The 26,912-nt window shown below is 39.8% G+C and overlaps 1 protein-coding gene across 2 annotated transcripts in view; it reads left to right on the top strand.

The window, feature by feature from the left end:
- The window catches only part of CAMK1D (calcium/calmodulin dependent protein kinase ID), a 456,946-nt gene extending 430,445 nt beyond the window's left edge, over positions 1-26,501 (top strand). The window contains exon 11 of one of the 2 annotated variants that reach the window (XM_088468914.1): positions 26,445-26,501. In XM_088468914.1, the coding sequence (XP_088325040.1) occupies positions 26,445-26,446 (2 nt within the window). In that variant the 3' untranslated portion in view covers positions 26,447-26,501. Of the gene's footprint in view, positions 1-14,107; positions 14,750-26,444 lie in introns of those variants that run through there. The other variant, XM_088468913.1, reaches the window with a different exon arrangement.
- The last annotated feature ends 411 nt before the right edge of the window (positions 26,502-26,912 follow it).

The following is a 26,912-nucleotide window of genomic DNA, read 5'->3' on the forward strand; positions in this document are numbered from 1 at the left end:
TAATACTGCTAAATTGCATCCAAGAGGTTCTTAGCACAATAATGGCCATAATTATGGGCCTGCCCACCGCGTTCAGGTGACCTCTATCAGGCAGGTCTCTAACACTCCTATGGAACAAATACAGAGCACGGGACCCCCCAGGCCAACCCAGCAGAACTGCCCCATGGCATCACACTAGTGTGAGATTATAGTGAGGGTTAAAGAATAATAAGAAAGCCTATGTGTTAAGTCCTACATAAGTAGGAGGTTATAATAAAAAGTGTATAAGGTGCTACATATATAAAAAAAAAAAACTCAAGAAGTGAAAAAGTGTACATTATGATGCCATAAAGCAGTCCAGCCACACCAGCCCAGAGAGCCCCGCACCCCAATACCAGTCCCAAAACTGACACACAGCATATATATAACAGGACTTACCCTCAATGTGCCTCAATAGATGTGCAATCTTGGAGTGCAAGGACTCCTTGCTAATTAAAAACACCAGGAACAGGTGGGAGGGGTGCTAATGAAGGTGGAAGGAGTCTCGTCCTTCCAGTGTATTAGGTTCAGCATGGTTAGAATGTGCACTTGCATCTGTTTCTTTTTCTGCTTGCAGCACTACAAGTCTCAGCAGGTAGCACCTCACATTGTGTTTAGGGTGTGCAATCTAGGGCCCCTCCCCCTAAGGATTCGCACTTGTCTGCGGGATCGCAGAATATCTCTATCCATTCTGCAATGAGGTTGCTGGGGTCCATGGTGTCGACGTTCGACATGGTGGAATATGCCCAGTTTCACTCAAGACCTCTACAGAAGCTGATCCTATCTAAATGGGACAGGATACCTCTTCGGCTAAAGGCTCAGACGCTGGTGCTGTCTCCGGAGGTACGTCTCTCACTGACCTGGTGGCTTCACAAGTCTCATCTCCTCATGGGACGCCCCTTCTGGATATCGGATTGGATTCTCCTGACGATGGATGCCTGTCTCAGGGTGGGGCGCTGTGTCGGTCCACACGTGTTTCAGGGCCGGTGGACCTCGGCGGAGTCTACTCTTCCGATCAACATTTTAGAACTTCGGGCAGTTTTTCGTGCCTTACAAAAAGCGAGACTGTTTCTACAGGGTCATCCCATACAGATTCAGTCAGACAATGCCACGACAGTGGCTTACATAAATCATCAAGGAGGAACTCGAAGTCAGGCAGAGGTGACTCGCATTCTGACTTGGGCGGAAGGCAATCTACCGGCCATCTCGGCAGTGTCTATTCCAGGAGCGCTAAACTGGGGAGCGGACTTCCTCAGCCGTAACGATGTGCATCCAGGGGAATGGTCTCTTCACCAGGAAGTATTTCAGCTCCTAGTGGACAGGTGGGGCCTTCCGATCTACGGAGTCTTTCTGTAGACACTCCATGGCTTCTTCCTCAGCATCCGGACCTGTTGTCTCAGGGTCCGTGTCTTTACCCGGATCTGAGTTGGCCTTCTTTGACAGCGTGGCTCTTGAGACATCCCTCTTGAGGTCGAAGGGTTTTTTAAGCTCGGTGGTGGATACCATGCTCAGGGCTAGGAAGCCGGCTTCGGCCAGGATTTACCGGGTCTGGTACGCCTATTTTGCATGGTGCCGACCTCAGAAATATGATCCTTTGGAGTTTCATGTTTCTAGAGTCCTCGACTTTCTTCAGGCAGGCTTGGATAAGGGTCTGCGTCTTGCTTCTTTGAAGGTGCAGGTGTCTGCCTTGTCAGTGTGGTATCAGCATCAGATTGCTCCTCTGGCTGATGTACGCACCTTTATGCAAGGGGTTCTTCGCATTCAGCCTCCCTTTGTCCCTCCAGTGGCACTGTGGGATTTGGCAGTGGTGCTGAAAGCTCTTCAGGGTCTCCCATTTGAACCACTGGGCTCAGTGGACCTCAAATGGCTTACGGCTAAAGTCGTTACTCTTCTGGCAGATGCAATAGCCAAAAGAAAATCGGATTTGGGGGCTCTTTCTAGTTGTCCCCCTTATTTGATTTTTCACCAGGATAATTTCCTACACCGTTCACCTGATTTGGATGTAATTACCCTCAAATTAAATCTGAAAGTCTGCAGTTAAAGCACATCTTGTTTGTTTCATTTCAAAGCCATTGTGGTGGTGAATAGAGGTCAAAATATGAAAATTCTGTCAATGTCCCAATATTTATGCACCTGACTGTATATGTGTATGTGTGTGTATATATATATATATATATATATATATATATATAAAAATATAGACATACAGGGGGTCCGGCACTCCATGCGCAAATAATACACAAGACACTGTGCCCTCACAAAAGATCAAATATAGAGAACGGGAGGTGCGGCACTCTTGTACATAACAAAGAGACAAATGCAGGCAGGATATATAACGGTGATAAACCCGAAACGTTATATATCCTGCCTGCAGTTGTCTCTTTGTTATGTACAAGAGTGCTGCACCTCCCGTTCTCTCTATATTAGATCTTTTGTGAGGGCACAGTGTCTTGTGTATTATTTGCGCATGGAGTGCCGGACCCCCTGTATGTCTATATTTATATATATATATATATATATATATATATATATATATACACACACATACACATATACAGTCAGGTGCATAAATATTGGGACATTGACAGAATTGACAGAAAAATCTCTCTCTCTCTCTCTCTCTCTCTCGCTCTCTCTCTCTCTCTCTCTCTATATATATATATATATATATATATAATGTGTGTGTGTATATATATATATATATATATATAATGTGTGTATATATATATAATCTACTATAAAAAAGTGATAATTTGTTCTTCTGTCTTTCTATACAAATCCACAGTTTACAAGGCACAATCGGGAAATTTTACATATGAGAGTATTAAAACACGGCGGAGGCAACTAAAAAAATTTGAAATCACAATTAATTACTGTTAATTTTTAATTAATGAAAACCACAATTTTTGCATAGCATTCGCCCTCTACAGGTCAGGTACGGAATTGCAAAAGGATTTAGCTTATCTACTATTTTTTCTTTTCTATCTTCTCTACTAAATCGAAATTAATTACTGTTACTTTTTAATTAATTAAAAACAACAATTTTTGCATAGCATTCATCCTCTACAGGTCAGGTACGGAATTAGAAAAGGATTTAGCTTATCTACTATTTTTTTCTTTTCTATCTTCTCTACTATATCAAAGCGAAAATTGGTCCTTCTGTCTTTCTGTCTTTCTATACAAATCCAAAGTCTATAAGCGAAGATCGTAACATTTTACGTACGAGCGTATTAAAACACGACGGAGACAACTAAAAAATTTTACATCGAAATTAATTACTTTTAATTTTTTATTCATTTAAAAACACAATTTTTGCTGGACGCTCATTGTGGGGCCTCACTCCATATGGGTAGGGCCTCGGAGCAAGCGTTTTGTGTTGTCATGTTTTGTCATGATCTTAATGTTTATTATTGAAGAGAGCTTTAGCAGCCTTTGCCAGCATTCTCAGTTCTCTGACTATACCAAATTACTCAACAAATTGCTATCAAATTGCTTCTTTCTTCCAACTGTGTCAAAATCATGACTTTGCAAGGACCCTGCTGTACTGTGAGATGCCAAAATATTACACATGGAATGCTTCTCCCAAAGTTTTTCTGCGCAGAAAGCAGGGACTCGCTGTTGATGGTCATCCTGGTATCAGAGCAACAGATGCTCTTGGCTGTGTTTACACTGTACATCCGGCAAATTTTTAATTTTGAATGCTTCTATCTCCGAAGTTTGCTTTACACCGTTACAGGTCTTACTTCCTTTGAAGACCTTAGGACGGTTGATGGGGAAGTTGGGCACACTTTTCGTGAAGCCTGCCTAAGGAGAGGTTGGTTGGAGGATGATGTGTAAACAAACATTCTTAAAATCCCGGGCAACACCGGGTACTCCAGCTAGTGTATGTATATATATATAGTTATATATATATATACTGCTTTGTCCTCCCCTCCCTACATTATAGTGGTTTTTTACATATTATTGTTTGGAGGGGTGTTTGTCTATTTGACAGCAGTGGTTGTGGAACTTCAAATGCTGGGTTCACACTGGCCGAGATATCGCCCGTTAAACTGGTTGATATATCGTGTGCATGTCAGCCAGTGTGTACAGACGATGTGTCTTTGAACAACGTCGCTCACAGACATATCGTGATGGCTGTGTAGCACAGCTGATGGCAGATATATTTGCTCATCATGCTGCGTACACTTGCTGCAGAGGCCGATGGAGGGGGTTGCAGCGCAACCTCCGGGCCAGCGGGACCTGTGGCTAGAGGCAGTGATGGTTTTTCAGTGTATATGACTATTATCTGCTGATATATCTGCAGATTAGTCGATCTGCAGATATATCTTTCCAGTGTGTACCCACCTTACGACACCACCTCCACACTCTCACTTTAGGGGCTGAAAAGTGGGTATAGAGGGGGGGGATTAGGGTGCAGAGAAACCTTGCACCAGCCCTGATGGTTCTACTGTGGTAGGAGTTTGCACATTCTTGCCTGTCTACACACCTAGGTGCACTTCCAATTTCCCAACAGTATAGTACGCATGCATTGTGAGTGTGCTGGGCATATTATGCAGACATACTCGGGAAAAATAATTGTATTTTACAGTATACTTCAAGGGGATGATGCTGAGTTGAACGTCCCACTGTGGACATCACACATGCTCTGGAAACAGGTGAGTGCAAGTACAGGAAATGCTGAGTCACATCTACTCTTATGACGGAGGAGGCGTAACTGGACTGTAATGGGGTGTTTTGTTTTCATATAGGCAAAGTTCAGTGATGGTGTGTCGTGTAACTGCGGGCTATGCACAATTTGACGTCATAGTAAATGCTCCTGTTTGCAGATGTATACCTTGTGTAGGGCTGGTGCAAGTGTGCCCTAGTGATGATGAACACTCGTACAAACTAGCGGATAGGGAACTGGCACACAGTGTTGAAGCTATAAATTTTGCTCCCCCTATCAAAAATGTTTCTGGTGCCCCATATGGCATTTTGGTAAAACTAATATAGGGCTGTTTCTAGGCAGTTTGGCTCCCAGTGCAAACTGTTAAAAATGTGCCCCCACCCACCATAGATGGTGTACATTATTTCTAATTTTTCCTCTTTATAGTAATGCCCCTTACACATTATGCCACACTCCGTAATGCCCCTTACACATTATGCCACACTCCGTAATGCCCCTTACACATTATGCCACACTCCGTAATGCCCCTTACACATTATGTCACACTCCGTAATGCCCCTTACACATTATGCCACACACCGTAATGCTTATTACTTATTATGCCACACACTGTAATGCCTTTTACACATTATTCCACACTGTAATGCCTATTACTCATTATGCTATACACCGTAATACCCATTACTCATTATACCACACACCGTAATGCCTATTAAACAATATGCCACACATCATAATGCCCATTACACATTCCACACACATGATGCTCATTGCCAGGGGTTTCATGCTCGTTTCCAGGTGTTTCATGCTCGTTATCAGGGGTCTCATGCTCGTTGTCAGGGGTTTCACGGGAGAAGATGCAGCTTTATGCATCTTCTCCCGGTGGCGCCAGTGTTTCCGGCACTTCCGGGTAACGCTATGTGCTGCCCTGACAGACGCTAGAGGTCCAGTAGGACCTCTAGCATCTGTCTCCTCCTAGGCAGCGGCCATTTGTGGAGAGACGTTTTCAGCAGATTCTATGCGTGCCGCCAGTCCGCATGGAATCTGTAGCCCCCAAGCCACCGCCGGGTCTGCGGGAGCTATTGTTACTCCCCTGCTGGCACACCACATGATGCGTACAACTCTGCATACAAGCGATTAGACATGTTCTCTGTGCATACAAGTGGAGAACATTTGATTGCTAGACTCTTCAGGGAGAGATGGAGATTACTGCTATTTGAAGGAGTCTCCCTGATATTCAGGGAGAGTTGGCAAGTATGCAGCAGATTTCTGTCCAGCATCAGGCCTGGAATATGTAGATTAATTGTTTGGTGTTCTCTCATTACAAAAATGCATAAAAAACATTATTTAAAAAACAAAGTAAACCAGGAGAACTTTTATGGTATGAACTTTTATCTGTCTTTACATATCACTGCTGACTTTATTTTTGGTGTCATTTGCAGTAAAATCATTTGTCTGTAGTCTAGAAAAATCAGCATTGTGAGTTAACATTTCCAGTAAGAAGAGCACAGGATACATGGATCCCTAACTATATTACTTTAGATGAATGGCACAGTGTACAAATATTCCTATACAAACCCCAGACTGCACAGCTGGACACCTCATGGACATGAAGATTCTGGGGATTCATAGGAATACTGCAATGTTACAGAAAACACACGCTTAGCAAGAAATCATCAGCTAGAAAGTACTAATGACCAAAACAGCTATCTGAAATGTACGTAAAATGTAAATATAATCGTACACCATGCATAATCAATCAGGAGAAGTTTGTTATTGTCTTGGGAAAAATAGACTAATTCCACAGTTAAAAACAGATTTATGTTGTGCAGTGGAGGAGAGACAGATATATGGATCTATGTTAAAGGTGGAGATTTATTTATTTTTTCTTCAGACAAAATACACACTTAGGGCATACTTGCCAACTCTTCCTGATTATCAAGGAGGCTCCCTGAAATAGTAGCAAACTCCCTGAAGATTCTAAGGGGTAAATTTGCTAAGATTCGAGTTTGGTCGGGTGAGTTTAGGCATGTTTTTCATCTCGCAAATTTACTAATGACAAACTCATGTGAGTTTGGGAGAGGGTTTTCATTTTTCACTGAAAAACTTGGGTGAGAAACTCACCATTGGCCAAACTCTGAAGTACTTTTCATGAAAAATATGCAATTTAGAAATTTACCAAGAATCGAGATTACAATCTCGGGTGAGATTGTAGCAAACTCGCAGAGAAATTTAAGTTTCAAATAGACAACCTCCTGAGTTGCAAGTTTTGCAGAAACATACACAGATCAGTGTGATTTGTGTATGTTTCTGAATGTGTAATTAATCTAAAGTGTTTTTTTTATAAAAAAAAATTACATAGGGTCCCCCCCAAAAGCAGAACCACCCCCGGACTGCTCAGCCAGTCCTGGTTCCTAGAATTATGGGGAACAAAACGAGTAGGATTCCCCCGTGATTTAGGAACCAGCACCTGGCTGCAGGGCCAGTGCTGGTTTTAAATATAGGGGGGAAAAAATGTGTAGGGTCCCCCTATATTTGAAAACCAGCCCCGGACCCAAACCAACCGGGGTATAATGCCACAGCCAGGAGGCCCTATCACCGGGGCTCCATGGCCTAAGTCGGTCAGCCCGGGGCTCTTCCCCGCACCCCTGGGCTGTGGGTACGGGGATAATAATGTGTTAAATAGTTATGTACTATTGTATTTTACAGTGGAACTACAGGTGCCAGCATGCCTGCCCTTTGGAACTTGTGGAACTCCTTCTGCTTTGTTGTCACATTATACCCTTAATGCTTATGTAAATGCCTGTTTATATGTTATTACTGATAATGGAGCATACACACGGTCAGATTTGTCAGACTTGTCAGATTTGTCAGATGAACGACTGAACGATTTGAACGATTTTACCAAAGTTTTGAACGATTGAACGATTTTTGACTGCATTAAAATGAATGGAATCGTCCAAGTCTGACTGCAAACCCATCAGATGTCAGATATCGTTATCTGACAAACGGGAACGCGCATCGTTGATCGTCCATCGTTCAGGCATGTCAGATATGAACGATTTTCCTTCAGATATGAACGACTGAACGATTTTTAAATCATTATCGTTCATATCTGAAGGAAAAATCTGATCGTGTGTATGCACCATAAGAGTCTTCCAATAAATGTTTTGTTTTAAATGACTGAGACTATGGGTAATTTGCAACCCTTTTGAAGGTTAGATGGCCACTCCATGCAGCCCCTGAAGTACAGTATATCAGGTTGCCTATCACTGTATAGTGTTCACTGTAGCCAGGGCCGTAACTAGGGTGGTGCGACATGTGCCATGGCACAGGGCAGAGAGCGCTGTTCAAGTCTGTAAATTTTCTCTTTATAGTCATTTTTACTTGTAGATTCCTCTTCTTTTGTCTCTGGCACCTCCTGGCTTCCCTTATCTCCTCCCTGGCCAACTCCCCCTCCATCTGGACACTTCTCCAAGCACCTTTAGTTACATACTCTTTTATTTAACACACACATTTCAAAATACTACGAGCACACCTCGAGTACCCTTGCCGGTGAGTACAGTTGCCTGTGCAGAGTACATACACGAATATCCCTGCTGCTATTTGCTGCATATGCACCAGCACTTTCCTATATCTAGAGCTGGTGAGTTATACTGCATAATGATTGTTTATCAACATTTCAGCCTTGGATTCACACTATTTGGAAGTGATACCTGGATAACAGTGGTACAGTAGCATCATTTGGTACCCCTTCATCATCAGATTTGTCATGGTCCTTTTCTATGAGGGATGACAGTTATTTGGGTGTGCATCTAATGCCCCTATTTGAAAAATTGGGAGGGGGGGGGCTCCAATGCTCTTTCTGGCCCAGGGCACCAAAAAGTCTAGTTACGGCTCTGACTATACAGTAGCTACAGTATCTCCCAATCTAGTGTGGTGAGTCACAACCTTTCTGATACTGTGACATACCTGGCATGTGATATTATTTTGTGACACAATGTTGCTGTATCATTGTTGTGAAAATGCCTCAAATTGCAAAAGTACATTTAAAAGCCAAGGCAAATCCTATAAAAAATGTATTTATTTATTTTTTTAAAAACACTACTTTTCGAGAAGTCATTGAAGGTCAAAATGTGTTAAACACATTGAATGGTGTAAGTAGTTTTCACAAAGATCTTGTCGCAAGACATGTTAAAATGAAAGTGGGCATGCTGACATGGTATACAATAGTTTCCATTGCCAGCCCCATTTACATGTGTTATACCCACATTACTTGGCTCCTTCTGGAGATGAGCTGCTGTTAGCCACTGTGGGGAACGTGGTGAGGCAAATAGCATTGTTATGGTTCCACACCATGTGACATATTACCGCAAATCGCAGCATCACGCAGAGAGCATGAATATTTGCATTTCGCTGACAATCACGTTTCATGAACCCTGTCCCACTATTTCATTAGGAAGCGAGTGGAATGCGAATCCGGCTTTACAAAGATTTTGTGGGACTCCACAAAAATTTGTAACTCTCCCGAATGTTCCACTAGAGTAGACAAGTGTTCAGTAAACTAATGCTAATGTAAACTAATGCCACATCAATGTGTCCCAACACCACTACCCATGAACCACTGATATGGTGCCTGAAGCAGATAGTTAAATTGGTGATATGTTCCGGTTACATCTGAGGCTGATAATCCAGTAAACATGCTTGCATTAATATCCATTGTGGCAGTATTAATTATCTTGTTTTTCCAGGTCCAAATCTGACCAGGGTTTCTTTAGATACTTCATTATTTTATGCAATTTTTCTTCAGTTTAATATTTATAAACCATTGTAAACATGAATGACCTTAACACGTGGCAGTATGGTCATGTTCAGCATTTAAAGTATTCTGTAGATGTGTCATACAGTACATAATATTTCTAAATGTCCATTTAAATTGTTGCTCTTAGTATTATATATTTATTTAGAAATTCCTTCCACAAAGTTTATGTTCTCCGTATTTCATGGCAGAACTGTGTATTCGTTATCATAGAGCAATGGTTGAATTCCATGATAAATGAATGGCTGTATTTAGCAGCAATGTTGACAACCTATTATTTTATTGCTCCACTATTATCCACCAAACAGTCCCATCCATAAGCACAGGATATTTCATCAGAGTATAATATCTTTTTTCTCTTGAATAATCCGTTTTATTATATAAATTATATATAAATATTTATTTTCATATCTTTTACTTCCTAGGATTCCATGAAATAGATGGGGCTTTATAGATGTAGTATTCTTACAGTACCATCCAGGTTATAGCTCTGCAATGTCCTGAAGTCTCATTTAACAAAAAAAAGGATTACAATGCAGTGACACAATGTAGACCGTTCATAATCTATTCTAACTAAACTGTATCCAACAGGAAACCAGAATATTTTCCAATGACTGTAAACTGCATAGGAAAATATTAAACTGTCTTATTTGTCCAGCTGTAGCTGAGCAGTACTAGGTTAATTTATCATGGAGCAGAAGTCAAACTGCTAAAAAAGGTTAGTAATGCCCGTTGGGACTCATCATAATGTTAAACATTGGTAGGGTAATAAACCAATACATTTTATATTTCAGTGTAACAAAGTGAAATAAGTATATGGCTCATGTTGAGTTGGACAGAATCGCAAGCGATAAATGCTTCCCAAAAAATGACCCGTTTTGCTTAGCTGGCAGAGTTGCCCATCCTGCTATGCAAGGGAAAAACATGTGCCCCTTTTTTTATTCCTTGAGTGAACAGTCATACAGGTTGAGTCTCCAATATCCAAAATGCTTGGGACCAGGGGTATTTTTTGGATAACGGAATATTCTGTATTTTGGAATATGTGCATATCATAATGAAATATCTTGGGAATGGGACCCACATATACACACAGAATGCATTTATGTGCTATATACACCTTGTACACAGCCTGCAGGTAATTTTATACAATATTTTCAATAATTTGTGCCTTAGCCAAAGTTTGTGCACATTGAACCATCAAAATCAAAGGTTTCATTATCTCAGTCATGCCAAATAATTCTGTAAGCAGGTAGTTGGTGTTGGAGGCGGGCCCAAGTGGTTTGCATCATTAAGCCCCGCCCCTGGCTGTGATTTGCCGTGAACACAACATATTTAAATAGGGGCGGGGCCAAATGACACGATTCTCATAGAAACTTGAAAAATCATGAGCCTCCCGCAGGTCTCGGGAGGGTAGGCAAGTATGTGGTAAAGCATGTCTAAAGTTGTCCGCTGTGGAGATGTGACCCAGTTGCATACAACTGTGCAACTTGCAGACACTCAGCTGTGGGAAATTTGGTTGAACTAAATTAATTTAGTCCTAATGTTGGATGCTTTTTAATACTATTTAGTAAAATGTAAAAAAGTGGCGTCACTGGTGTTGGTGTCACCCTATATGCCTACCCACCCTATCGCCCCCTCAGCTCCGGTCTTCTTTTGCCTTGTGCTTGCGAAGCCACGTTCCCTGTTGAATGATGTTTTGGGGTGTGACCAGGTGTCACGCCCTTGTTCCCGTCACACTGGGGGCTTGCTGAGGGATGGCCCCAGCCTCTCCGGACAAAATGTGGATGCGCGTCATCCATCACCGCTGCCTTGTGACACCAAAATAGCAGAACAGCTCTGCTATTTTGGTGTTACCCCCTTGGACCACGCCCCCCTAGTGACACCACTGATATTAGTACTATTCCCTCTGCATCTATTATAATAATAATAATTTTATTTATATACCGCTTTTCTCCTAAAGGACTCAAAGTGCTTTACATTTGCCTTTGCAGTACAAAACACAAAATCTACCACATCTCCATGTCACTCACACACTTCTGGGACACACATATTATACAGACAGACAGACATACATAGAACAGTGACCTATTTTGCATACTGAATGTTATAACGTGCCTTTGTGTGGCTTATTGGTAGAACTCCAGGTTTGTTCATTTCGCTGAGGGAAAGTTCCTAAATAAATTTTGTCAGAATAACATTCAGTTAAATGAACTTTACAGTGTGTTTCTATTATTGACTGAGATATTCAAGTGACAACCATTTTTCTTGAGAACAAAATGCTCCTGGGCCTATATTAGGGATTTGTTTCAGAGGGGACATGGTCATGTCTCCCGGATTGGGCCATGCCCTTTTCTCTTTACCCGGGCCACATTCAGCTCTCGGTGGCCTGTACAGAGATGGGAAGTACATTTTGAATTTCCTTACGTAAATGTCTGTGAAAAATTACAATTTGCAGCATCGCCAAGAAGTCTAGTACATGAATGTATTTTGAAGTACAAAGTAATATTTGCTGTTACAAATGACTGTCAATGTGCAGAATCACTTTACATTACAATTTTCCATTTTTCTGTACACATTTGTTTGTACTACTTTGTTCAAGAGTACTTGTTTATCATTATACAATTAATGAACATCAACTGTGTGTTTCAGCTAAATATCATAATATTGTAGTTGTTCATGTCATAAGTAGTAATAAAGGTACTTCAAAAAAATTGCTCATGTATTTATCTTTTAAAATGTTATTAATATTTTTTTTATTTATAATATTTAATTCTCTGATATTTTTTATGTCTTAAAGTGAAAAATATTTCTTGCTATGTTGACCAAGACTAAGAAGTCTATTATCAAACCCAAAAGGCTCATTAGCGGTGCAGATTGCAGTCCCCATTATTATAAATGGGGACTGCAACCCTATGTACTAAACTCGGAAAAGCGAAAATGGCATAACCCACTTTATGCCTATAGACACTGTGTGCATAGAGGAGTCTGTCACAAGTTTTAAGAACTCCTCCAATATGCCAAAAATGTAAATGGCAGAGACAGGGCTTAGCCAGGGCCATAACAAGGGGTGTGCGACAGGTTCCGCTGTGCATGGCTCTGTTGGTGGCACAATTGCTGCCCTGCAGTCCTTGCTTCTGGTTAGCAGAGTGCCTGGAACTGTACCCTGCAGCCAGTATCTCTGCGGCAGTGCACTCTGAGCATGCCATGTGCTTTGCTGCCTTCCGGGAGGGGGCTGCCTGGTCGGCCCAGCAGGGAGTTGCGGGCGGCTGTAATGGGCGGAGAGGGGCGTGTCCTTGCATTCACGTCATCACGGCCCTGCCCCCTGCTTTATAATGCTGATATTACCGGCATTACAAAGCAGGGGGCGGGGTTACGATGACGCGATTTATCGCAAATCACGTCATCGTCACCCGAACCGCCCACTTTTACATGCGGTTGCGGAGGGGCGGCGGAAATGCGGGAGACTTGCCTCCTCTTGTGGGGTGTCGGGAGCGGCACCCAATTTTCGGGAGTTTCCCGACAGTCCCGGGAGAGTAGGCAAGTATGCTGTAAGTACTTCCTGGTGCTAGCGGTCCCGTCCCCTCTGCATGATGTCATGTGCTTAGGGGGCATCCCTGTGTGCTCGGAAGTCCTTTTACTGTACTGCAGCTAGTGCTACTGCTCCCCTGTGAGTTACAGTTGGTACATAGCCGGGGCATGTTTGTAAAAATTAAAACAATCAGTCATGAGACGGACCGTTAGTAATCCCTGCAGTGCTGCGCTCATTAATACGTAGGCCCCTAATTCTTGTTGTTATTATTATTATTATTATTATTGTTCTTTTTCTTCTGATTTATTATTATTGTTGTTTGTTTTCTAATCCTCCTCTTCCTATAATTATTTGAAATAAGTCTCTTATGCACTCACTCAAAGTATCCTGTGATTGTGACTACAGTAAGTTCAGTGATCTCCTCATTATACGCTTGGACAAGTGAAAATAGCCTCCTGCAACTTTGCCAGCACTTTCTTCAGACACTGGTTTGTGTTTGGTATAGAGATGTACTTAGTTATCTGTATGCTTTACAATGCATTTGGTGGATAACCAAACCAACTCTGCAGACTAAAATGAAGCAGGATGAATGATAACATTGTATCTATACTGTAAATGTAGTTCTTGGAAAGTATAACCTTTGTGCCCTATGCAGTACAATGCCAGGGAAATCAGGGCACTAATGTTTAGCTGAACTTAAAACTCTCAGGATTTTGACAAATCCTGAAATTAATTACTTAATTCACTAATAGCCAGTAATTCAAAACATAAACCTGTGGTAACCCTAATTCTTTCTTGTGATTGTACTTTGCTATTCCAACCATTCATTGACTCTAGCTGAGCTAGTCGTTAAGTGCACGAACTATGAGCAACTACATGTCCCATGGGCCTGACACAGCCAAAGTAGTTCAGCAATTCCTGGAATACCAAAGTGAAATACCAAAAATTTTAAAATTGAACCTATAAGTTTTCCCTCACAGATTCTTTCCACATGAAATAATAAAGACTCCAAACATCATATCTGGTGTAGCTACACAAATGTTATATATATTTGTATTTCTTTCTTTTCCAGGTAAGTCTCCATCTAGCCCATATAGCTTTCTGGCTGGAGTCACCTCCTCCTCTTCAGCAATTACAGCAGTGGGTGGAGATCGTAGACCGAGACCAGCCTCAATCACAACAGTGCATTCTGGGAGCAAATGAGCAGCCAAAGAAAAACAGGCGGAGAGTAGGAGACTCTCCTCACGTGATGTCATTCTGGATTGTGCACTGCAGGATGGACTCATAATAATTAAAAGGAATTTTTTTATGGCCATATTTTATACTGCTACAAAGATGGTTTCATGTATTACAAACTGCAATGGCTCCAGCAAGGCAAAATAATTTGACGGAATCTGGTGCTGAGTCTTGCAATATTCTTACTACTGGACTTTATTGTTTTTTCAGATTTTTTTTTTTTCTCAATGTGGGTATTGGTAATGTATATGTTGTTGTTTTTTTCATTAATTGAGGTCTCAACTGGATTATTTAATTAATACTAATTTTGGTGGATTATTTTATATTTTTATTCTCATATGTTATTTTCCATTCAAATTGTGTTTGTTTTTCCCATAAATGTTGGAAATATAGTATTGTAACTGAGAGTATGAAAGAATACAGAGAGTATAGTTGCTAGTGATGGCACTGGAACAGATTGCTATATTTTAAGAAGTACTCAGACATAAAATATCAGTCGACAATTTCATCCAATTCGTTGTGCACTGAACCCCCACAGTTCTGCTAAGATCCCCTCCACCATTAATGAAATACTACCCCTGATGCCTCACTAATGGTCCTATAACAAAGGAATGACAGTGACGTGATCAGATACCATGTGTTGCTGCTGCTAGACACAGGCCCATATTGTTCTGCCACTTGGAGAATAAAATGTTGTTCTTTAAAGTGCAGTTAATTAAAATCCTATTTGCTAATCAGTAGGTTTGAGCAAATTGTTTATTCCTATGATTGCTGATTTAGGCAGCACACGACTCCACTTTTGAGCCTCTAACTTTTAAAATGTGTCTCCTATAATTTCATGTACTAGTACAGGGCAAAGAAAAGCATATTAAAAAGGGCTCAGTAAGTGATTTTAAAAGATTTAAGATTATCTATTATGTTACAGTAATTGACAAACTTGGCAAATGCCTTCATAGTTACAAGGTTTATCATGTATGTCCCGGTACTGCTGCAGGAGTGCATGTGTAATGTAAAGTTTAAAAAAAATCTAAATTAATGTTTGACATATAAAGGGGGAGATGTAGCAAACTTACTAAAAAGGTCAAGTGGAGAAGTTGCCCATAGCAACCAATCATCTACTAGCTATTATTTATCCAGTACATTTTATAAAATGATAGATGCTGTAGAAGCTGATTGGTTACTATGAGCAACTTTGCCACTTTCTCTTTAGAAGATCTGATACATCTCCCCCACAGTCTGTGACACGGTAAATAGCACTGTGTTTGAAATATTTCCCAGCTATGAATTTATATAAGTTTTTATTCTCATCATACTCAATTTCCCAAAGTGGTCCAAAATTTGCTGATTAGCAGTTTTGCCTCACTGACAGTCCGTACTATGCATACTAGTTCATGAGCCACACACTAATATGCTGAGATATGTAACCTCTCAGATAATGAGGAAAAAGGTAAAACACCTGAAGAACAGCAAAATCCATTGGGAATGTGTAACTTGGAAGCCAAATCCCAATGTTATAAAACATGCAAAAAAAAATGATCAATGTGTGGTGGCGCGTAACCAAGTTGTCTTCACCTGCTGTTATCATTTCTTCCCAAATATCTATTCCCTCATCTTTGTGGTTTTTCCAGTAGCTGTCTTTGTTATTAGTTCTTATTTTAGTGTTAAGTTTATTACATTTGTATCTGTTGAAGAAAAGCAGTTGAAACACAAAAATAGATGTAAAAAATACAAACTGGTCATTTCAAATGCTCACTTTTACTATATAAATGTAAGTTTGGTCTCTGATAAATAGAACTTTTTTTTAGTGCTCTCATAATCTTGGAACAAAACCCAGAGACCCCAGTATAATGTAAGATCAATAAAGCTGGGTACACACTATGGCTCTGACTGTCGCACAATATATAGTACGGATTGTGCAGTGTGTGTATTTCCGATCTGTTGTGCTGCACAGCAGATAGGATGATGCTATGACCGATGCCATGCTGTAACATGCAGCATGGATCAATACATTGCGCTGCTGTACACCTGATCATATATTGTGTGTGACCTGTGCGATGTATCTTTACAGCGTATCGTTCCATCGCTGGGTGCACACATTGTATAGTGTGCACGAAGCTTCACACACCACCCTGTACTTTCCTTCGGTAACATATGTAGTACAACAGCTATGGGATGCTAAGACTATCTGTTCATGTTAATCTAGGTTCTTCAGGTGTCAGAATAACCAATCCAAGTAACACATTACCGGTGGCAGAAGCTGGGATGCTTTGGAGCCCTATTTATATTCCAGGTTAAGGTCAGACCTAGCCTGCAGCTTAATGAGCTTACTACTACTAGCTCAGCTATGGTGTATGTGCTGGATTTGTACAAGGAATACAAGTTAACAATATACAGTATCTTCATGTCATGTGAGATCCTAAGTTTACATGCTTGGACCTGAGGTGCCTCAGAGCAGAACTGGAGTAAATCTTTGAATATGTCCTAACCTTATGCATCTAGCAGACGATTATTTTTCTTATACTGTATATTGTGATTTATTTTTTTTGTCCAACAAGACACAAGCTTAATTTCCATGTTAGCAGGATGAATAATAACACACAACATTTCATACAATAAGGAGATAAATGAATGTGAATGGTAAAACATTATTTCCCTCAAGTTACAAGCACTAATGTGAAAAGTGCGTCACCTCTGTCTTTCACTGACTGCGTGCTGTCTGTACCCCTTACTGAGATGTATCTAGATTTGTGAGCACATTGCTAGTTACGTCATCCTAATAACATGAGATTTGAGACCGATAACATTTGCTTGCTGAAAGTATTAGAACTCTTGCAATCTAGACACCTCTATAATAAATGGCAAAAGCTAATTAGTCCACTGTTCCTGCAGAGTTGGTGCCCTATAAATAAACGTTAATAACTTAACTCATAAATCACTATAAATTACATTTGTATACAGCTAGTAGATCATGGTATAAAATATATAACTGACAAAAAACAAGATCTGCTAATATACTGTAGTAACCCTCCATGATTCCAATACATTCTCTAATTCATTTAATTCACTTTTTAGTTCTTTGTATTAATTTCATTTAATTTTGTCTAAAGTAAAAGTTATATTTCACACTTCTCCTTTATAAAAGCCTTTGTTTCCCGCTCACCACTTTTATCTCACATGTACAAACAATAATCATTTTTGTGTACAAATAACAAAAATGTTAGACTTGTTGCAACATAACTCAGAAAGGTAACAGAAAGTGACAGGGAACAAATGTAGCCCTTCAGCCACCAGCAACACGCACAGTGTTGTAATAAAATAATAATAAGGTGTCTCACTAGAAACTTGTTTACTGTAGATTCAGGGTTGTGTCTGTCTGAGACAACTGAAATAGCGCCCTATTCATACACATGTTAATGTTTATACATTGAGGTACTAGCCCCACACACCAGAGGCTCACACTAACTACTTGGCTCCTGCAACATAATCCAACAACATTTGGCTACAAGGCATATTGCGAGTGTGCATTCCAACAGGGAAGCCACAGATAACTTACTGTACATCTTTATAAAGGCACCCTAACAGTCCAGATTTGAAGGATATCCATGCTTGACCACAGATGGATAAATCAAATTGACTGAGATATGAATTAAGCTAGCTGTGCTCAAGCATGGATATCCTGAAAACCTGGGCTGATAGGGTGTCTTGAGGACCGAGTTCGGCAAGCACTTGCCTATTCTATGACACCCACAGGCAGCAGGCACAGGATCTATTGTGGACAGGGTATATTTACTAAATTGAGAGTTTTTAGAAGTGGAGATGTTGCCCATAGCAACCAATCAGATTGTAGCTATTATCTTCTAGAAGATGCTAGTTAAATGTTAAGTAGAATCAGATTGGTTGCTATGGGCAACATCTCCACTTCTAAAAACTCTCACTTTAGTAAATATACCCCAAGGTGTCTGTAGTTGCACTACTCAATAGTAAGATGGTTTCGGTCTACATGGTTGTTGAAATGGGCCCCCGCACATCTTACTTCTAGCACTGCATGTGTATATGTATGTGTGTGTGTGTATGTATGTGTGTGTATATATATATATATATATACACACACACACACATACTATAACCGTAAATTGACACTTTATCATTTTCCAACATGCTCAAAATACTTAATTTAGATATTGTTTAAGCAAGAACATTATCATTTCATTCATTAAGTCCCTTATGGTCAGACAGCTGCATCCGCTAAATTGTTTCTAGGCACTCTGAGAATATATGACAACGCTGCACTGATTCCAACTTACCTGCATCATTATTTTATGCTCTATATATTTCTTTCCAGCTACACTCTTATAACACTGGGCAGCCACACTGATAAATGCAGCCTGTGAGCAGACCAGGAACATATGATTGTGGTCACTTTGTACACATGTAGCATTGCTGATGGCTTCCATGCTTAGAACTGTAAAAAGATGCTAATAATAATCATCTATCAATATGCCAATAGTAACCTTCACGTTATTTCTGCCTCTGTTTTACCCAGAGATTTGGTGAGCAGACAATTCTCATTGTTATAATGTATTCGTTGCAGTCATATGGTCAGGGCAATCAGCATACTGAATCCATATCATAAATGCAATTTTTTTTTTTTATATATCTTTTTGTTTTATTTTAATATACTGTACAAATAGTAGAAAGGCACATTAACTTTTTATGTTGCTATTTTATTGTTATTTAAACAGGGACAATAGCCAAATATATCATAATAAGGTATTACAAACTCAACTAAAAATGGGTGGATCAGTGAAATCAGGTCTCGAGAGATAAAACAACATGCAGTCAACCTCCATCAAACTATCTGTTTATACATACTGTCATCTGTTCAGTGTTAGTAATAAGAAAAAAAAAACACAGCATATTTGACACAAAAGGAGACATTTTTTTTATACCATAACATATTAAAGGTATTCTCATTTTAACCTACATGTAGCAAGCATGTTACAAATGGTACATTATGTCTGGCCATGGATTTCATGGCACAGAACTGTTTTGGGAGGATTCTGAAATGTCGCTGATATGGTGGGTAAAAAATTGTAGAACTTGTGGATTCAGAAATAGCCCTTTGAACCAATTGAAGTGCTAAATGGGAATTTAGACAACCTGGCTCTTATACAGATGGATAAAATGCAGTTATATCTGTTCATATTGCTTCTAATCATATAGGAGTCATCTTTTAAAACAGGGTTCAATTATTACAGAATTGGTTGGGACATTGTTAAAGAAAGTCTTGTCTCTGTTGTACATTTTAATTATTAGTATTTTTTATAACTGAAATACATATGGTTTGTAAACAATTGACATGACTGGAAACAAGTTGAAACACCCACACTAGTATAGTTACTGACAAAGTGCAGACTACATTTCATTGATCTAGTGCTAAATACTGTAAGTGAAATGAAATATCTGGTTGCTATGGGTAACTGTACATTTGTACCTTGTCGGTAATGTAACTGGCAACTCCGTATTATAATGTTCATTGTTGTATTGTTTGAAAAAACATCTAACTGGGTTTGTTCTCCATTATGCCTAATATCAGGAATATGCAGACAAATGGTTTCTTCATCCATTTATCAGGATCTGGGTGTGCAGCTATAGTAATTCCTGAGACACAATCACTTATAGGGGACAGGGTGGTGGTTCTCAGATTTGGTGTTAGGAAATTTGGATAAGCACTCGTTTTTGATAAGCTTTGGACTCATGTACAAGGGCTACTTGTAAGCCTATGAAATCAGTATACTGTAATGGATTTCTATGGAGCAGATTCCATGAGCTGCTGTTTCTATGCTGTAAAAATGAAAGACCTTTGCATCTTGGTACGAAGTATCTGCACATTGTAGACACAACATGCCAATCGATCTATTCTACTTCATTTTCTATAGAACAACATTAACAGGTATATTTAAGAATTAAAGATGAGGCATTTTAAAAATGACAGTGGACTATGGGCCTTATTCAAAGATGTACACTTATCACACAGCATCTCTGACTGAAGCCTGCTATCAGGATACATGTATCAGGCAGGAAAAGTCACAGTTCAGAAAGGAAAATGAATTAAAGCAATGTTACCGCGTCAGGTCCAGTGCACGCCCTGGAGGTGCCATAGACCCACATAGAAGCCTCACCCTTTCCCCTCAAGCCTTGCATCCTTCCCTGCTGCATCTTGACAGTGTTACACTGACATGGAGGAGCAGAAACCAGAGTTTCATAAGTAAGAAGCTGCTGGCTCCCAGTGGCTGCTGCTCTGTGTGGGCATTTAAAAGACTAGAGTAATGTCTTTCGTTTTGTTTTCAGATGCCCCCTAATGATTGGCACCCTAGGTAACAGACTAGGAGGCCTGATTCAGACCCGCTCGCGAGCGCTGATCGCTCGCAAGCGGCCCCAAGTGCGCATGCGCGAGACCCGAATAACGATGGCCAAGCCGTCATTATGAGTCTCGCACCAAAGGGGTCGTGCTGTCGATGGTAATTGACAGCACGCCCCCTTTGGCGGGCATGCCGGGGGCGTGGCTGCCCAGACGTAGGCGTTCCCATGGGAACGCCTCCCGTCTGGGGCCGGCCCCACTGACATCACTAATGATGTCAGTGGGAGTGCTTTTGGCTCTGATAGAGCCAAAAGCACTCCAGGGCTTGCGTCAGCGAGACCCTACCGCAAGGGTCTTGTCGCAAGCCCGATGGTCGTGATGGTCTTGACCATCGCGACCATCGTTTTGGCCGCTCGCTATAGCTGTGGGTGGTCCACATTATGCTAGTGGCAACTCTGTACAACACAAGTAACTAAATAAAAGAAGCAAAAGATAATATGTCGGGATTTTGACAGCCAGGATCCTGAGTGCTGGCATCTCGTACCCAACCCTGCTGAATGACCGTTATGCATAGACTGAGATACGTTGTTATGTTTACAACGCAGGGAAAACAATGTGTTTGTTTGTTTTTTGATAGATCACAATAAATAACTTGTCTGAGTCATTTGTAGGAAAGAATGAGCAAACGTGCACACAGAAAAGAACCCAGCCTCAGACCTGTAACACATGGGTGATTAACCTCTAAGGCACCAGTCATCTCCCATTTTTTTGCCTTCGAGTTCAGATGCAGGGCAGACCTCGTATTTAGAGTTTGTATGTTTCAGTGCCAGAAATGCCTAGTAATGGAAATAATACAAAATAAGTGCATGAAATTACAATGCATGTTCAAGTATTTAACAATCTCTCCCCTACTTGCCTTGCCTTTTCCATTTTGTTGGAATAATTCCAGGCCAAAGTACTGTTCTTCAAGAGACAAATATCCACACTCTGTAACTATATCTGCTCCTGTTAGAGCAGTAGATCCGCGGGAGTCATTATAATGTGGATAGGAATGGCTTGAGAAGAGCTGCAACACATTCTTGTGACAAATGTCCTGTGCTGATTATCTATGCAGTATTCCCGTGTCTATGTTCTTTGTTTAGTTAAGCACAGCTTAGCCGGACATAATGTCACCACTGTGTGTCGACAAAGCAGTTTTGTTTTCTATGCATGTAACAGTATGTCTATATGTCTTTCTATGCTGTGTATTATGTGTTATGTAGTGTGTGAGTGAGGGCCTCATCTCCACCACTATGTGTATTTACAGAGTCTATGACTATTTGAAAACAGCAAATAGCATGAGCTTAAGATAGGTATGGGATCTCTTCTTACAACTCAATACCCCATTTATTTTTTTGGGAGCGGGGAAAACAGCATGTAGAGTCCCCTAGAAATGGAAATCTGGTTTAAAGCAGGAATATAATCAAACTGAAGATTTATTATGTTTCAGATTTTTACTTAGAAACATGCTGATGGCCCCAAAAATTGTTGTTGTTTTTTTTAATATTGATAAATAGAGTAACAAAGTCTACACAATGATTACCTGATAGTTTGCTTTCCTTTACAAAATGAAAAATATGATAAAGATTGCAAAGCCTTTGTTTTATATTCTCCCTTACTGCCAGCTGCCTTCCTAATGATCACGGTGGCCTCCAGCTAAATGGGCAAACATATACCTAACACTAGTGATTATGGGGACATTGGCTGTTCTAATGAAAGTGGGAGTCATTTATTGTACACGGAATGGTTTCCAGGTGACTATATATATATATATATATATATATATATATATATATATATATATATATATATATATATATAGTAAACCTATATTTTTAAAGGTCTTCAGATGTGAATATACATAATTTCCTTCCCTCTTCTCTGTAACCTCAACATGTATGTAACAACGTTTTCTGTAATAGCAGCGTATCTAACAAAGTATATGCTGTATAAATGTAATAACTAAGATTAAAAAAAAAGTATGTGGCTAGTTGTAAACCTACAATACAGCAGCATTGTACCATGGCACAGTCATTTCTTGCAGTTGCTCTAGTCTACAAAGGTTACTAGTTTCATTATTGGCTTAGAATATGTAAGACGCAGATGACAGTGATAGCATGTACTGCAATATGTTGCATGCTCTGGTATGAAAGGGAATACTACCAGATTTATGCTGCTGTTTTAGGTAAAAGTATCATTTAAGTTTCTATTCTAAGGAACAGAAGGGTTATATTCTACAATGCATGTAAAGATAACCGCTGACTTCCAATCACCCAGATATGACTGTAATGTCACAATTGAACCTTCATGTAGAAAATGATTCTCTGCCTTGACAATCATCTATACGTATTAACTCCACCATAATGAGAAGCTGAAGGGATGTCTGCTGACTATTTTCCTCCAATAAATCCAGTTTAATCACCTTGCTATGAAGTATGTTTTTATTATACATAAACAAACAAATGCCCTTAACTTGCGATACATAATATAAAAATACTAACACAATTTTTTAACACCAGCTGAACCTCTTATCAGGCCCCTTGTTAGGGGGACCAAACAAACAATTTTTTTACTTACAAGAAAAAAAAGAGTGCGCTACAATATTAATAAAAATCTCAAAACATCTTTATATAAATTAGGACAGTGTAAATTGTATAGAGAGAGTTCTTATAAAATAATGAAATTATAGATCAGTCCTGAACCAAATATTGTATGGACCAAACTTTATAAGTCTTCCAAGTTATGATGAGATGAGTTAATCTCTGAACCGCCATCTTAATTTGCAGAGTTGGAGATTTAACGTTGGAAATCCCTCCTTAAACCGTGGTAAGGACAGGTAGCAGACAAGGATTATCAAAACTCCCAACAGACAACCATACAAATACAGAGCACAGTGCAAACTAATCATTTGACAGGCAATGACAGTGTGCTGCTGACAGACTTATAAAGCCACCTGCAACCAATCCCAATAATCACCTCTGTGCTCTCAGCACTTATTAGTAATGCTAATCACCGGACGGTCAGACATTAAAACTACTGGACCCAGCGGAAATGGGCTGAGATGTAGAGGAATGGGCATTAACTGCTAATACTCTCTGAAGCCTCATTTGGACTTTCAATTCCATATTTTCTCTGTCTACTTCAGTAAGTTTCCTGGATTTCTGGGACACACATTGCTGATATGATTTATATTTGTCCCTCAAAGGAAGGCATATATTACATTTTGAAATTCTATGATTTTATATACAACATTGCAATTGCAGAGACACTTTGTTAACTTTGTACGAAGTCCTCACTTAAGTTTAAAATTGCCACTTGTGCTACTCTGGTATTACTGGAAAGAAAGCTGCAGCCAGTTGGTAATATTTTATTCTATAAAACTGAATAGTTTGGTCTGCGTCATGTGACTGCATAGAACCTACTCATGGAGCTGCTGAAATTTACAATTGATTTACCATACATTGTTCGAATGAAAGAAGAGAAGAAATCCTCATGTTATGCTGTTGCCTGGTTAGATGAGGACACTACTACAGATGTAACGAATATTTTAAGACTGCATTTAACACCAGACATTCAGACACAAGATTTTTAACATATACAGATCCAGAAATACGAAATGAAATGGACAGTTTGTTTAAAGATACCAATGATACAGCTGTCTCTGTCAGATGGTGAACAGACATGTTTGAGATGCATGAGGCGTAATAAACACTTTTAATTAAAATCAAACCACTCTATATAATAGCAATGAAACAAATGCTGTAAACAAGTCACAACTCTGGTGAAAAATTACCATGAGAGGAAAAATAATTGTGTATTCTACCCGTACATGATCCAGGGCAAACAATTCACATTTGTTGTGTAAATGAAGAATGCTGTTAGTCATATAATTAAAATCAATAATATCCAAAAAGCATTATTCTTTGCACAAAATGATTGCCATATATATCAAATTGTTGTTAGTCGAGAACAAAATAGTTGTCACATTATTGAATAAAAAAAAAACACATTAGTACAAGGTGCTTAGGTTACTAGAATATACATCCATTGATCTGCAACAATAGTATTTGGTAGAATTCATAAAGTACAGTGGATGTCCTATGGCATAAATACATAGGAACTACACTCTTCATTATTATAAATTAGCAACATATTACAATTTTAGAACAGATCAGAAGAATAGTCCCAGACTACTGAAGTTACATGTAAATCGCTGAACAGTTAATGTGCCGTATTGCGGCATCGTCAGGGTATGGAGGAAAATGACGCGGAAACTAAATGGTAATGTTTCTTGTAACATCAGTTTATAATTTTATCTGAAGTTGAATGATGGTTTTCATATATGACACACTTACATATAGTAGGACATTGTGTCTGAGGTAGCAGACTAGCAAAAGGTACTGAAACACCCCCACACTCCATACCTCATTTTGTTTTGGCCAAGGCGGGAGATAGGCAAAGTATCTGGGCCCGAAACCAATATATTATGTCAGGGTTAGGCAACCCTGTGGAACTCCAGCTGCTGTGGAACTACATATCCCTGCATGACCTTTCACAGTTTTAGCATGCACTAGCATCAAAATTGGGGCAGGGCATGCAGGGATGTGTAGTTCTTTAGCAGCTGCAGTGCCATTGGATGCCTACCTCTTGATTTTCCTGTTTAACAGAATACAAAGATAAGAAACCCAGATTATTCCTATAATGGAAGCCTGACTAAGGGCCTATGTATCAAGCTGATTTTTACATAAAATTATGCAGAAACTACAGTTTCTGCATAATTTTATGTATTGTGCCTATGTACTAATAGCACAATGCAGGAGATTTCACAGAAATGATTGTCAATACAATCTGTCCCTTATGTACTAAACTCCAAAAAGCAAAGCTTTTCGGAGTTTTGCCCCAGTAGTTTACACCATCTTCAGATAGTGTAAACTACTGTTAGCCTCTGGGGGCGCAGCCTCCGGCCAGTCCCGGAAGCTGACGCTGTGGACATGCGCAGTGTCAGCTTCCCACGGGGAAGTCTTTCACTTCTGTGAAAGATTTCTCCTAAATGCTGGGGATATAATTCGTGGGGACAGCAGCTACCGCAACCGCTGTCCCTGTGAGATCCCCCTTGGTACATAGCCAGGACATTTTCATTAACAATGAAAATATTCCCGGCGAGATGGATAATAGCGGCAGTGCCTTAATTATTAGTACATGTACCCCTAAGAGAGCTGGGAGAGAGAAGGTAGGCCTCCAAATAATGGGAATGGTCCTAGGGAAGTGACAGAAAACTGATGCAGAAAACGGAAGTACAGTAACTTAGAGCCTATCTTTAATGCTCATGTGACTCAAGGAACCCTGTGAAAATGGTGAGAAACCAGCACATAAGCTGCTGTCTGATGTGCACCACCAAAATCCTCCCATACCTAATACCTGAAGATTACTAGTGCCTGACTGGCCCCAGTGCCCGACTTTAAAGACTGGTAGCCTCAGGCCGAGGGCCCGTCTGAAAGACTGATGATGGAGTGAACAAACAAACCTGAAACCATACCTGTTCCAGTAGTTTTCCATAGTTATAAGCTATTTGTCTTCAACCTGCTGTCTTCTATGTTGAACCTGCTACTTTGAAAATGGTGTTGTCTCTTGATAAATATACCCCTAAGCATTCTTGAACAATATGGCAGAACATCTGTTTGTTATTAAACAAATAGTTCTTTTTTGGTTTGTATTTCATACATAAATGTATTTTTTATTCTAATTTAAAACCTCTATCTCTTTCTTATTCTAGAAAGGGAAATAAAGAAAAGTAGAGAGAAAGCAAGAATACGACATGAACCTCCAGTCATTTGCCTATGGTCAATGTTTAACATTAAGCTGAAGTCTCAGAAAATGGAATAAGATTTTAGCTAAATAAAAAACACCAGAACTGTATCGGGTGCTGATCTGTTAGCATAAATTGATGTTAATAATATCCGATGGCCTTTCTTTCATCTCAGTAAGCCAGGGATGAGTCATGATGCTTCCAGCATGTATGAGCCATTTGCCACGGATAGCCAGAATGTCTTGCCAATGAACAAAACAGACATACTTATGCTAAAAATATAAAAATGTGGCATTTCTCCTACTGAATTATTTATTGCTGCCCAGATGAAACATTAATATATGGTTACATCTAAGCACTAGAGACAATAGCACAAAAATAAATTGTAATTGTCTATGGCAGTTCTACTTCAACTGAGCTTTATATGTTTACTCA

This window comes from Taudactylus pleione, unplaced genomic scaffold, assembly GCF_031769625.1.
Source record: "Taudactylus pleione unplaced genomic scaffold, aTauple2 ptg000086l, whole genome shotgun sequence".
In the NCBI taxonomy this organism is placed as follows: domain Eukaryota; kingdom Metazoa; phylum Chordata; class Amphibia; order Anura; family Myobatrachidae; genus Taudactylus; species Taudactylus pleione.